We start from the raw sequence: 13,189 nt of genomic DNA, 5'->3' as shown, positions 1-13,189 counted from the left end.
TTGGGGTACAGGACAAGGACACTGATACTTGGGGTACAGGATAATGACACTGACACTTGGGGTACAGGATAATGACACTGCCACTTGGGGTACAGGACAAGGACACTGACACTTGGGGTACAGGACAAGGACACTGACACTTGGGGTACAGGACAAGGACACTGACACTTGGGGTACAGGACAGTGACACTGACACTTGGGGTACAGGACAAGGACACTGCCACTTGGGGTACAGGACAGTGACACTGCCACTTGGGGTACAGGATAATGACACTGACACTTGGGGTACAGGACAAGGACACTGACACTTGGGGTACAGGACAAGGACACTGACACTTGGGGTACAGGACAAGGACAATGACACTTGGGGTACAGGACAAGGACACTGATACTTGGGGTACAGGATAATGACACTGACACTTGGGGTACAGGATAATGACACTGACACTTGGGGTACAGGACAAGGACACTGATACTTGGGGTACAGGATAATGACACTGACACTTGGGGTACAGGACAAGGACACTGACACTTGGGGTACAGGACAAGGACACTGACACTTGGGGTACAGGACAAGGACACTGACACTTGGGGTACAGGACAGTGACACTGACACTTGGGGTACAGGACAGTGACACTGACACTTGGGGTACAGGACAGTGACACTGACATTTGGGGTACAGGACAATGACACTGACACTTGGGGTACAGGACAGTGACACTGACATTTGGGGTACAGGACAATGACACTGACACTTGGGGTACAGGACAGAGACACTGACACTTGGGGTACAGGATAATGACACTGACACTTGGGGTACAGGACAGTGACACTAACATTTTGGGTACAGGATAATGACACTGACACTTGGGGTACAGGACAGTAACATAGTAACATAGTAACATAGTAACATAGTTAGTAAGGCCGAAAAAAGACATTTGTCCATCCAGTTCAGCCTATATTCCATCATAATAAATACCCAGATCTACGTCCTTCTACAGAACCTAATAATTGTGTGATACAATATTGTTCTGCTCCAGGAAGACATCCAGGCCTCTCTTGAACCCCTCGACTGAGTTCGCCATCACCACCTCCTCAGGCAAGCAATTCCAGATTCTCATTGCCCTAACAGTAAAGAATCCTCTTCTATGTTGGTGGAAAAACCTTCTCTCCTCCAGACGCAAAGAATGCCCCCTTGTGCCCGTCACCTTCCTTGGTATAAACAGATCCTCAGCCAGATATTTGTATTGTCCCCTTATATACTTATATAAGTGACACTGACACTGACATTTGGGGTACAGGATAATGACACTGACACTTGGGGTACAGGACAGTGACACTGACACTTGGGGTACAGGACAAGGACACTGACACTTGGGGTACAGGACAAGGACACTGACACTTGGGGTACAGGACAAGGACACTGACACTTGGGGTACAGGACAAGGACACTGACACTTGGGGTACAGGACAAGGACACTGACACTTGGGGTACAGGACAGTGACATTGACACTTGGGGTACAGGACAGTGACACTGACACTTGGGGTACAGGACAGTGACACTGACACTTGGGGTACAGGACAGTGACACTGACATTTGGGGTACAGGATAATGACACTGACACTTGGGGTACAGGACAGTGACACTGACACTTGGGGTACAGGACAATGACACTGACACTTGGGGTACAGGACAGTGACATTGACACTTGGGGTACAGGACAGTGACACTGCCACTTGGGGTACAGGACAATGACACTGACACTTGGGGTACAGGACAGTGACACTGACACTTGGGGTACAGGACAGTGACACTGACATTTGGGGTACAGGATAGTGACACTGACACTTGGGGTACAGGACAGTGACACTGACACTTGGGGTACAGGATAATGACACTGACACTTGGGGTACAGGACAGTGACATTGACACTTGGGGTACAGGACAGTGACACTGACACTTGGGGTACAGGACAGTGACACTGACACTTGGGGTACAGGATAATGACACTGACACTTGGGGTACAGGACAAGGACACTGATACTTGGGGTACAGGATAATGACACTGACACTTGGGGTACAGGACAAGGACACTGACACTTGGGGTACAGGACAAGGACACTGACACTTGGGGTACAGGACAAGGACACTGACACTTGGGGTACAGGACAGTGACACTGACACTTGGGGTACAGGACAGTGACACTGACACTTGGGGTACAGGACAGTGACACTGACATTTGGGGTACAGGACAATGACACTGACACTTGGGGTACAGGACAGAGACACTGACACTTGGGGTACAGGATAATGACACTGACACTTGGGGTACAGGACAGTGACACTAACATTTTGGGTACAGGATAATGACACTGACACTTGGGGTACAGGACAGTAACATAGTAACATAGTAACATAGTAACATAGTTAGGCCGAAAAAAGACATTTGTCCATCCAGTTCAGCCTATATTCCATCATAATAAATCCCCAGATCTACGTCCTTCTACAGAACCTAATAATTGTGTGATACAATATTGTTCTGCTCCAGGAAGACATCCAGGCCTCTCTTGAACCCCTCGACTGAGTTCGCCATCACCACCTCCTCAGGCAAGCAATTCCAGATTCTCACTGCCCTAACAGTAACGAATCCTCTTCTATGTTGGTGGAAAAACCTTCTCTCCTCCAGACGCAAAGAATGCCCCCTTGTGCCCGTCACCTTCCTTGGTATAAACAGATCCTCAGCGAAATATTTGTATTGTCCCCTTATATACTTATATAAGTGACACTGACACTGACATTTGGGGTACAGGATAATGACACTGACATTTGGGGTACAGGACAGTGACACTGACACTTGGGGTACAGGACAAGGACACTGACACTTGGGGTACAGGACAAGGACACTGACACTTGGGGTACAGGACAAGGACACTGACACTTGGGGTACAGGACAAGGACACTGACACTTGGGGTACAGGACAAGGACACTGACACTTGGGGTACAGGACAGTGACATTGACACTTGGGATACAGGACAGTGACACTGACACTTGGGGTACAGGACAGTGACACTGACACTTGGGGTACAGGACAGTGACACTGACATTTGGGGTACAGGATAATGACACTGACACTTGGGGTACAGGACAGTGACACTGACACTTGGGGTACAGGACAATGACACTGACACTTGGGGTACAGGACAGTGACATTGACACTTGGGGTACAGGACAGTGACACTGCCACTTGGGGTACAGGACAATGACACTGACACTTGGGGTACAGGACAGTGACACTGACACTTGGGGTACAGGACAGTGACACTGACATTTGGGGTACAGGATAGTGACACTGACACTTGGGGTACAGGACAGTGACACTGACACTTGGGGTACAGGATAATGACACTGACACTTGGGGTACAGGACAGTGACATTGACACTTGGGGTACAGGACAGTGACACTGACACTTGGGGTACAGGACAGTGACACTGACACTTGGGGTACAGGACAGTGACACTGACACTTGGGGTACAGGACAGTGACACTGACACTTGGGGTACAGGACAGTGACACTGACATTTGGGGTACAGGATAATGACACTGACACTTGGGGTACAGGACAGTGACACTGACACTTGGGGTACAGGATAATGACACTGACACTTGGAGTACAGGACAGTGACACTGACACTTGGGGTACAGGATAATGACACTGACACTTGGGGTACAGGACAGTGACACTGACACTTGGGGTACAGGATAATGACACTGACACTTGGAGTACAGGACAGTGACACTGACACTTGGGGTACAGGATAATGACACTGACACTTGGGGTACAGGACAGTGACATTGACACTTGGGGTACAGGACAGTGACACTGACACTTGGGGTACAGGACAGTGACACTGACACTTGGGATACAGGATAATGACACTGACACTTGGAGTACAGGACAGTGACACTGACACTGGGGGTACAGGACAAGGACACTGACACTTGGGGTACAGGACAAGGACACTGACACTTGGGGTACAGGACAAGGACACTGACACTTGGGGTACAGGACAGTGACACTGACACTTGGGGTACAGGACAAGGACACTGACACTTGGGGTACAGGACAAGGACACTGACACTTGGGGTACAGGACAAGGACACTGACACTTGGGGTACAGGACAAGGACACTGACACTTGGGGTACAGGACAGTGACACTGACACTTGGGGTACAGGACAGTGACACTGACACTTGGGGTACAGGACAAGGACACTGACATCTGGTTTACAGGATAATGACACTGACACTTGGGGTAAATGATAATGACACTAGGGGTACAGGACATTAACACTTGGAGTACAGGGTGATGGCACTCTAATTCAATCAATCCCATTATCCTCCACTAGTTGGCACTCTCTTTTTGTCCTTGTGTTATAGAATCCTCTTTGCGGTATTCTGAAATGACTCCGGGAGGGTTGCAGGCTCCGTCTTGTATTACAAGTTTCAGACGTTGTGCGCTAGAGTCATAAATTGAAGATGGCCTGACTCATCAGATACGGACGACATACTTCCTAATTACAAATGTTTATTTAGTTGCTATGCTTGACTTGAGGGTTCTTCATGCTGCTTTGGAGAAGAAGATAATGTCCGATTCCCCTTCATCATCATTATGTCATCATTAGTCCTTATTAAAGAGGCACTACTCCTGAATAATAATATAGGGACATCCTGAAGACTATTCCATGCTACATATCATAACACGGGGCAGGAAGATGTGACCCCTGGGAGACGATCGCCTCTTAGGAGGGGCTGTTCCCTTTTATGACCCAATAGAGGGTAGGTGGAGGATTGCCCTAAAGTGCTCAACCCCCTTGAATGTTTATGCATATACTTTATGGAAGTTTACTCGAAATATTGGAGAATGCCTGTTTTGAGCCATTTAGGTCAGTAAGTAGTAGATATTGATTTATTTCATTGTACTAAGACTGACGATAGATAGATAGATAGATAGATAGATAGATAGATAGATAGATAGATAGATAGATAGATAGACCGATAGATAGATAGATAGATAGATAGATAGATAGATAGATAGATAGATAGATAGATAGATAGATATGTGATAGATAGATAGATAGATAGATAGATAGATAGATAGATAGATAGATAGATAGACCGATAGATAGATAGATAGATAGATAGATAGATAGATAGATAGATAGATAGATAGATAGATAGATATGGGATAGATAGATAGATAGATATGGGATAGATAGATAGATAGATAGATAGATAGATAGATAGATAGATAGATAGATAGATAGATAGATATGGGATAGATAGATAGATAGATAGATAGATATGGGATAGATAGATAGATAGATAGATAGATAGATATGGGATAGATAGATAGATAGATAGATAGATAGATAGATAGATAGATAGATATGGGATAGATAGATAGATAGATAGATAGATAGATAGATAGATAGATAGATAGATAGATATGGGATAGATAGATAGATAGATATGGGATAGATAGATAGATAGATAGATAGATAGATAGATAGATAGATAGATATGGGATAGATAGATAGATAGATAGATAGATAGATAGATAGATAGATAGATAGATAGATAGATAGATATGGGATAGATAGATAGATAGATAGATAGATAGATAGATAGATAGATAGATAGATATGGGATAGATAGATAGATAGATAGATAGATAGATAGATAGATAGATAGATAGATAGAAAGATAGATAGATAGATATGGGATAGATAGATAGATAGATAGATAGATAGATAGATAGATAGATAGATAGATATGGGATAGATAGATAGATAGATAGATAGATAGATAAATAGATAGATAGATAGATATGGGATAGATAGATAGATAGATAGATAGATAGATAGATATGGGATAGATAGATAGATAGATAGATAGATAGATAGATAGATAGATAGATAAATAGATAGATAGATAGATATGGGATAGATAGATAGATAGATAGATAGATAGATAGATAGATAGATAGATAGATAGATAGATATGGGATAGATAGATAGATAGATAGATAGATAGATAGATAGATAGATAGATAGATAGATATGGGATAGATAGATAGATAGATAGATAGATAGATAGATAGATAGATAGATAGATAGATAGATATGGGATAGATATGGGATAGATAGATAGATAGATAGATAGATAGATAGATAGATAGATAGATAGATATGGGATAGATAGATAGATAGATATGGGATAGATATGGGATAGATAGATAGATAGATAGATAGATAGATAGATAGATAGATAGATAGATAGATAGATAGATAGATAGATAGATAGATAGATAGATAGATATGGGATAGATAGATAGATAGATATGGGATAGATATGGGATAGATAGATAGATAGATAGATAGATAGATAGATAGATAGATAGATAGATAGATAGATAGATAGATAGATAGATAGATAGATAGATAGATAGTCAGAAGCACAATTATCTTGGTACATACCATTGAATTCTTGACGCTCTGTAGTAACCGCTCATGTTGTTCGGCTATGGCTAGAGCGGCTGAATGAACCTTGTGATAAACGGCTTCACCTTCTCTGGTTTGAAAGATAAACAGTCCTTCCCCGGTGTCACACATTCTGCCAACAGACAAGCATAACATGAGTCTTCTTCAGCCACATCCATAACTCTTCCCCTAGAGAGCGTCATCGCCTGCCTGCCACCACCACAGCGGAGACATCCCTGCCCTGAGCAAACACACACTGAGATAAGATTATTATCACCCACCTCAGGATTATCTATCAGTATTAAAAAACCTGCTAATGACTGAGTGAGTCTTTTGGGATTGTGTCACATGAAATGTTCTCTAGAAGATTAGAGGTGGACATAAGACAAGAAGTATATGACGATCTTATATAGATTCATTATGCCTTAAGGTACCGTTACACTATACGATTTACCAACGATCACGACCAGCGATACGACCTGGCCGTGATCGTTGGTAAGTCGTTGTGTGGTCACTGGAGAGCTGTCACACAGACAGCTCTCCAGCGACCAACGATGCCGAGGTCCCCGGGTCCCTGATCGCTGCTGCGTGTCAGACACAGCGATATCGTATGGATATCGCTGGAACGTCACGAATCGTACCGTCGTAGCGATCAAAATGGCACTGTGTGACGGTACCCTAAGAAATATATCCAATAACAAATGTATACAATGGGTTAACATTTGTGCCTAATCTATTTGATGCCATTGTCAACTTGGGAGACTTGTTCGATTCTATAAGGTATTGTAGCTTGCTGGTCCAACCAATAATGCGCATCTAATTATATAAATGTATCTCTTCATTTATTCAATCATATACTTTTTACTCCATGAGCTATACAATGATGGACCTTTATTTAATGTATGACCATTACTTTAGCTGTAGAGCTTTATCCAATGGATCCAATAATGGACCTTTAATTCAATGATGGGACTTTATCCAAATAATGAACCTACATCTAATGATGAGCCATTTTCCAATGATGAACTTAAACCCAAAGATGAACCTACATCCATTAACGAACCTTTCTGCAAAGATGTAACTACATTTACTGATGGATCTTTCTCAAATGATGGACCTTCATTTAATGATGGACTTTTTTCCAGTGATAAACCAATATTTAATGATGGACCTTTATCCAATGATGAACATTCATTTAGTGATGAAGCTACATCCAATGGTGGACAATGTCCACTGGACATACTTCCAAAGATGGACCTACATCCAATAATTGACCTATACCCAAAAATGCATTTTTATTCAATGATGAACCTATATCCAGATATTGACCTTTATCCTCTAATGGACTTTTGTTTAAAAATCAACCTTTGTCCAATAATGGTTCTTTGTGTAATAATTTGTCCAATGATAGCCCTTCATCTAATGAAGGACCTTTATCTAATGACGACATTTAATGACAGGCTTCTGCCCACTGGTGGACCTGTATACAGGCACAGACCTTTATTTAATAATAGAGCTGCATTTAATTATGGACTTATATCCATTTTTTTAATTCTATGATGAACCTTAATCCAATCATGGACCTTTATCTAAGGATCAGGGTATCCACTCAATAAGAGCCGCTCATGTGAGGCTTCTGTCTACCCACCTGCCAGCTTCAAATGTGAACCAGGCTGGGTCCCGTCCGTACCTCCGCAATGAGCTTAGCGGCCAAGACACCAGCTTCAACCTGGGGTTCTGCACATCCCATAAGCTGATGTTCTCAAAGGTGATCTGCAGTGTGCACTCCCCATGGACATCTGTATTAGGGGACGGCATCAAATACACATTGAATCTCTCTGGGAGAAAAACAGAACGTTAGTCAAAAATCTTTATAAAAGAAACTAGGATAGAAAATATTCAGAAAAACAAAGTCAACAACCTAACATGGATTTCAGTATGAGGATTAGTACATAACCTTTAGTAGTTTATGACATTTTTGCTACAGTCACATCCAAAGCTGCATTCAGTTTTACTGCATGACATCATGTAATTGCTGAGCCCTGTTGTTTAAAAGGAATCTGTCATCAGTTTTTTGCTTCCTAATCATAGAGCAGCATAATATAGGGTGTTATGACCTGGTGGTTAGGAGCACCCGGAATGACCTGATAGTTAAACCTCATACAGGACGAGCTCTGGGATGTGGGAGCTCTGCTGACCGCAAGCCCTAATCCTATCACACACACTAAAAATAGCCGTGGAGCGCTCCTGACCAGACCTAGGCGCCTCGTCACAGCCTAAGAGCTACCTAGCCCTAGAGATAGAAAATAAAGCCTACCTTGCCTCAGAGAAATTCCCCAAAGGTAAAGGAAGCCCCCCACATATATCGACTGTGAGTAAAGATGAAAGTCACAAACGCAGAGATGAAACAGGTTTCAGCAAAGGGAGGCCAGACTTACTAAATAGACAGAGGATAGGAAAGGTAACTTTGCGATCAGCACAAAAACCTACAAAAAACCACGCAGAGTGTGCAAAAAAGACCTCCGCACCGACTCACGGTGCGGAGGGGCCACTCTGCATCCCAGAGCTTCCAGCTAGCAAGACAAAATCATGATAACCAGCTGGACAAGAAAACAGTGAACAAATAATGACTATCAGGAACTTAGCTTCTGCAGGAGAAGGCAGGTCACCAGAGAGATCCAGGAGCGAACTGAACCAATGCAAAAACATTGACAGCTGGCATGGAGTAACGATCTGAGAGGAGTTAAATAGAGCAGCCAACCAAAGAATAAACCACGTCACCTGTGTAAGGAACCTCAGAAGCAGCAGCTTCACTCATAGCCACCAGAGGGAGCCCATAGACAGAACTCGCCGAAGTACCATTCACGACCACAGGAGGGAGTTCGACAACAGAATTCACAACAGTAGGGTCAGATACCCTGTTTCTAGTGATGTGACATTTACTGGGCTGCCTGCTATAATGTTTATAAAATCAAAGTTTTATTAGCAGGGGATTATCACTAGAGGACTAGTTGGCCTGCTGCCATATAGTTCAACCCTCTTCCACCGCTGATTGGCAACTTTCTGCCTAGGCACAATGTACACAGATGGCGGGCAATCAGTGATGTAGGCGGGGATATAAAGAGCTCAGCATTCAGAGAACTGGTAGATCTGCTTCAGACAAAACAGCTTTTATTCAAAACTGCAGCAATCAGTAAAACCAGTGACACATTGCTGGAATCAGGGCCCCAGTCCCTTCGTCATGCTGCTTTCTGATTGGATAGCAAACACCTGGTGTCAGAGTCCCTTTTTAAGTGATCGTGAATATCATAAATATAGGTAGTGTAGAAATCCTACATCTCCCACCATGGGCAACCCCTTCTCATGCCTCGTTAAAATAAAAACACATATACTTACGCCCGGTGCCAGGACCGTTCCAGCGGTGTCAGCACTCACTTTTCCGTGGCTTATGTGACGTTATGACATGTGAACCCTGCGCCCAATCAGCATTGGCGTCACTATCCCTACCTCGGACGCATTGAACAGGAAGTGAGGGCTGCGGCTGACTTCTGACTTCCTCTTCTTGTTCGATATGTCCAGATGCGGGGTCAGGGACGCCAGCTCACATAACAACCACACGACAGCCACGGGAAGGCGAGTGCTGACACCGCTGGAACGGCACCAGAGGCGAGTATACATGTTTTTATTCTAACAGGGCCAAACATGAGGGATGAGAAGGGGTTAACCAAATAGTGGACACCCCTTTAACACCTTTAATTAAGCATCTCAGTTAAAGGTGTAACTGCCGGCCTAGGTTCCAGGTAGCTGAAGTCAGCAGATCTGTTCAGCTTTGGATGTGACTGGAGTACCTGCACCACCGGAGTGTGTGACCGCCCTTTATGATCTCTCACCATTCTGCTCTCTTTCTACACCAGTTGCCAGCAGATCTGGTTCCCCCAAACTTATGTCATTAATCCGGGTCCCAAGACACTCAGTGTGCAGCACCTTACACCATTCATCAGCTTCAAGATCTGCAGGAAAACACAAAACAAGGCAGGTATACCATAAATATCATTGTGCCGCTAATATACAGCCCTTAAAGGGCCAGTCCAGCCTTGCGTAAGTACCTCTTAGTCAATACATAACAAGGATTCAGAAACTTTCTAATAGACATGAGTCCTAATCAACATTTTTTTTTTTTAGTCACTTTTCCTTATTTGTCTGATGGTATTTGTAAATTCTTCATAATGGCGCATGCAGTTTATGAATTTTGCGCAGAATCAAAAATGCGCTTTATTTTTTACTTTAATTTTTTTGCAACATTTTCTCCCAAAAAAAAAATCGCATGTGCTGCCTAAAAATCACAAAAAAAGGTGCAACCATTTGGGGCGCATTAAATCTTTCCAGGGAGGCGACTACATTTGCGCCAAAATTTTGCGACTTTCTGACAAGTTGCAATGGATAAATTAGGTGAAAATGCCGAACATAAAAAAAAACAAAAACATAAAATAAATGTAAAAAGGCACAAATACAAGAATAAAGCACATCAGAAAATTAGGTGTAAAACAACAAAAACTAGCCCAAAAAAAGTTGCAAATACCATAATAAAAATCAGACTTTTGGGATTTAATCTCTCATCATTAAGATCTCGCATGCTGTAAGTGAATGGATACATTTTTTTATGTATCCAGAAGCTGAAAATCCATTTCAATTAAGTCCTGCTTATACGGCTGTAGATTGTTATTCCTCCAAACGCGTTTTAAGTTGCCATTATATAATTGGCTCCTCTCCAGCCCATTAAGGCCGGTTTTCAGCGACGGTCGCCCCGTGTCTCGCTGCACGCACTTCTATAAAGCGCATCATCGATGGTCTTCAGAAACGGTTAATAAATTTCACATCTGGTTTTTAGGCTTAATTGGTAAATGGAGAATAAGATGTCGCTTCTCTCATCAGTCATGTAAATAGTGGTGGGAGGCCAAGTGTGAGCAGAATCCTCAATGTTGTCAGAGGTCAGCCTGTCGCTCGGGGGTGGGGCTGCATACATCATATAAATTACGTTTCAGACACAATTGCTATTTTGTGCTGTGGTTCTCGCTTTTACCAGAAGAGTTCAGTAAAAATGTGCAAATCATAGGATGTCTTCCTGCTGAGTGATCCTTTGTGATCGGTCCTCAGTTTCCCTGCAGCTCCTCCACAGGCCAAGTGAGGCATTACACAGTTCTAGATAAAATCAATTGGTTCTCTTTGCAATGCCTTGAAGGGCCAGATCGTTGTAGGATCTTTCAATGTGGACCTCCTAATCTATCAACCTGATGTTCGAAAGTGGGTTTTATACACCATTTTTAAGTGTTAACGCCACCTCCCTGTCCTAACTATTTGTTACTTTATTACAGGTGATCAGATGTCCCTGAGATTCACACACCTTATACTAAAACAACAGCTTCTCCATCAATTACTCCAATTACTGGTGACAATCAACCGCTATATCATGTCTGACAGGTTGTCATGGTTACTGAGATCACTAGTTTAATACACTAGGCAATGCCATGAAGAGGCCTTCAAGAGGGAAAGTCACACCGGTCCTACTCCTCGAAATACGGTAAGGGGTGGGAAAATGTACAGCAGCCAGACCCCTCTAGTCTTCTTATTGCAGTAATTTGGCTGTGGAACCAGTAGAACCGCCTTTTCTCCTAAGTGTCCCAGGAGCCGTTCTTCAACACGACAAAGCCAGGCCAAATGTTACTCGTGCTATTGTGAGCTGTCTGAGTGGCCTAAACGTGATACCATGACCTGCAGCGTCACCAGACTTGTCTCCCATCAAGCACATCAGGGACATCATTAGCCAGGAATTGTAAAGGAGCTGCCTGCAGTGGATCTTGATGATTTGCACAAGTGCATTCAGTGCGGCAGAACGTTCCTCAGACAACCATCAATTACCTTACAGATAACAGCCAAGGTTGTAAGCGCGGGATTTCTGCACGTCACGCTCATACTCCATACTGAATAAATCCAGATGTTTTTAAAAAATGTTTCTATATTTTGATCATTTACTTATGATCAATATGTTTATCCATCCATAATTCTACAACTCTTCCTTCTTGGTGTTGCAGTTTTAATTTTAAGGAGTGTATATCAGTAACATATTTACACTGTGATCAGACTATATATACACATCTTATACTACAGTATCAGCTTTACGTCTATTAATGCTGACAACAAGCCTCTACATAATCATTGAGAGGTTGTCACAGCCCTGCCCCAGTTACTGACTACAATATACTAATCATATTGTTACATTGTGATTAGAGATGAGTGAGTGTGCTCGTTACTCGGGTTTTATGAGCATGCTCGGGCGATCTCCAAGTATTTTGGGCTTGCTCGTAGATTATGTTTGAGTCGCCGCAGCTGCATGATTTGTGGCTGTTAGACAGCCTGAACATGCCTGTTTGTTAGGAAATCCCCACATGTATTCAGGTTGTCTAGCAGCTGCAAATCATGCAGCTGCGGCGACACAAACTAAAACTCCAAGCATGCCCAAAATACTTGGAGAACACCCGAGCATGCTCGGAAAACCCGAGTAACGAGCACCCTCGTTCATCACTAATTGTGATCAGACATACTGCATGATCATGTGAGTTTCTATACTCCTCAATATAACACAACA

At 43.1% G+C, this 13,189-nt stretch overlaps 1 protein-coding gene and 1 long non-coding RNA gene across 4 annotated transcripts in view; one reads left to right on the top strand and one right to left on the bottom strand.

Annotated features, from left to right (window-relative positions):
- DOK5 (docking protein 5) overlaps positions 1-13,189 on the bottom strand; it is a 137,312-nt gene that overhangs the window by 10,338 nt on the left and 113,785 nt on the right. The window contains exons 4-6 of one of the 3 annotated variants that reach the window (XM_069750927.1): positions 10,437-10,556; positions 8,195-8,345; positions 6,544-6,679 (exon numbers count right to left, since the gene is read on the bottom strand). In XM_069750927.1, the coding sequence (XP_069607028.1) occupies positions 6,544-6,679; positions 8,195-8,345; positions 10,437-10,556 (407 nt within the window). Of the gene's footprint in view, positions 1-6,543; positions 6,680-8,194; positions 8,385-10,436; positions 10,557-13,189 lie in introns of all 3 variants that reach the window. The other 2 variants (XM_069750928.1, XM_069750926.1) reach the window with 2 other exon arrangements.
- On the top strand, positions 10,088-12,532 carry LOC138664321 (uncharacterized). Its single transcript, XR_011318327.1, has 3 exons — positions 10,088-10,212; positions 10,461-10,578; positions 11,919-12,532. It is a non-coding gene; the product is annotated as an uncharacterized lncRNA (long non-coding RNA).

Source organism: Ranitomeya imitator, chromosome 2 (genome assembly GCF_032444005.1).
Source record: "Ranitomeya imitator isolate aRanImi1 chromosome 2, aRanImi1.pri, whole genome shotgun sequence".
NCBI lineage: Eukaryota > Metazoa > Chordata > Amphibia > Anura > Dendrobatidae > Ranitomeya > Ranitomeya imitator.
This window is presented reverse-complemented; position numbering and strand designations above follow the sequence as displayed.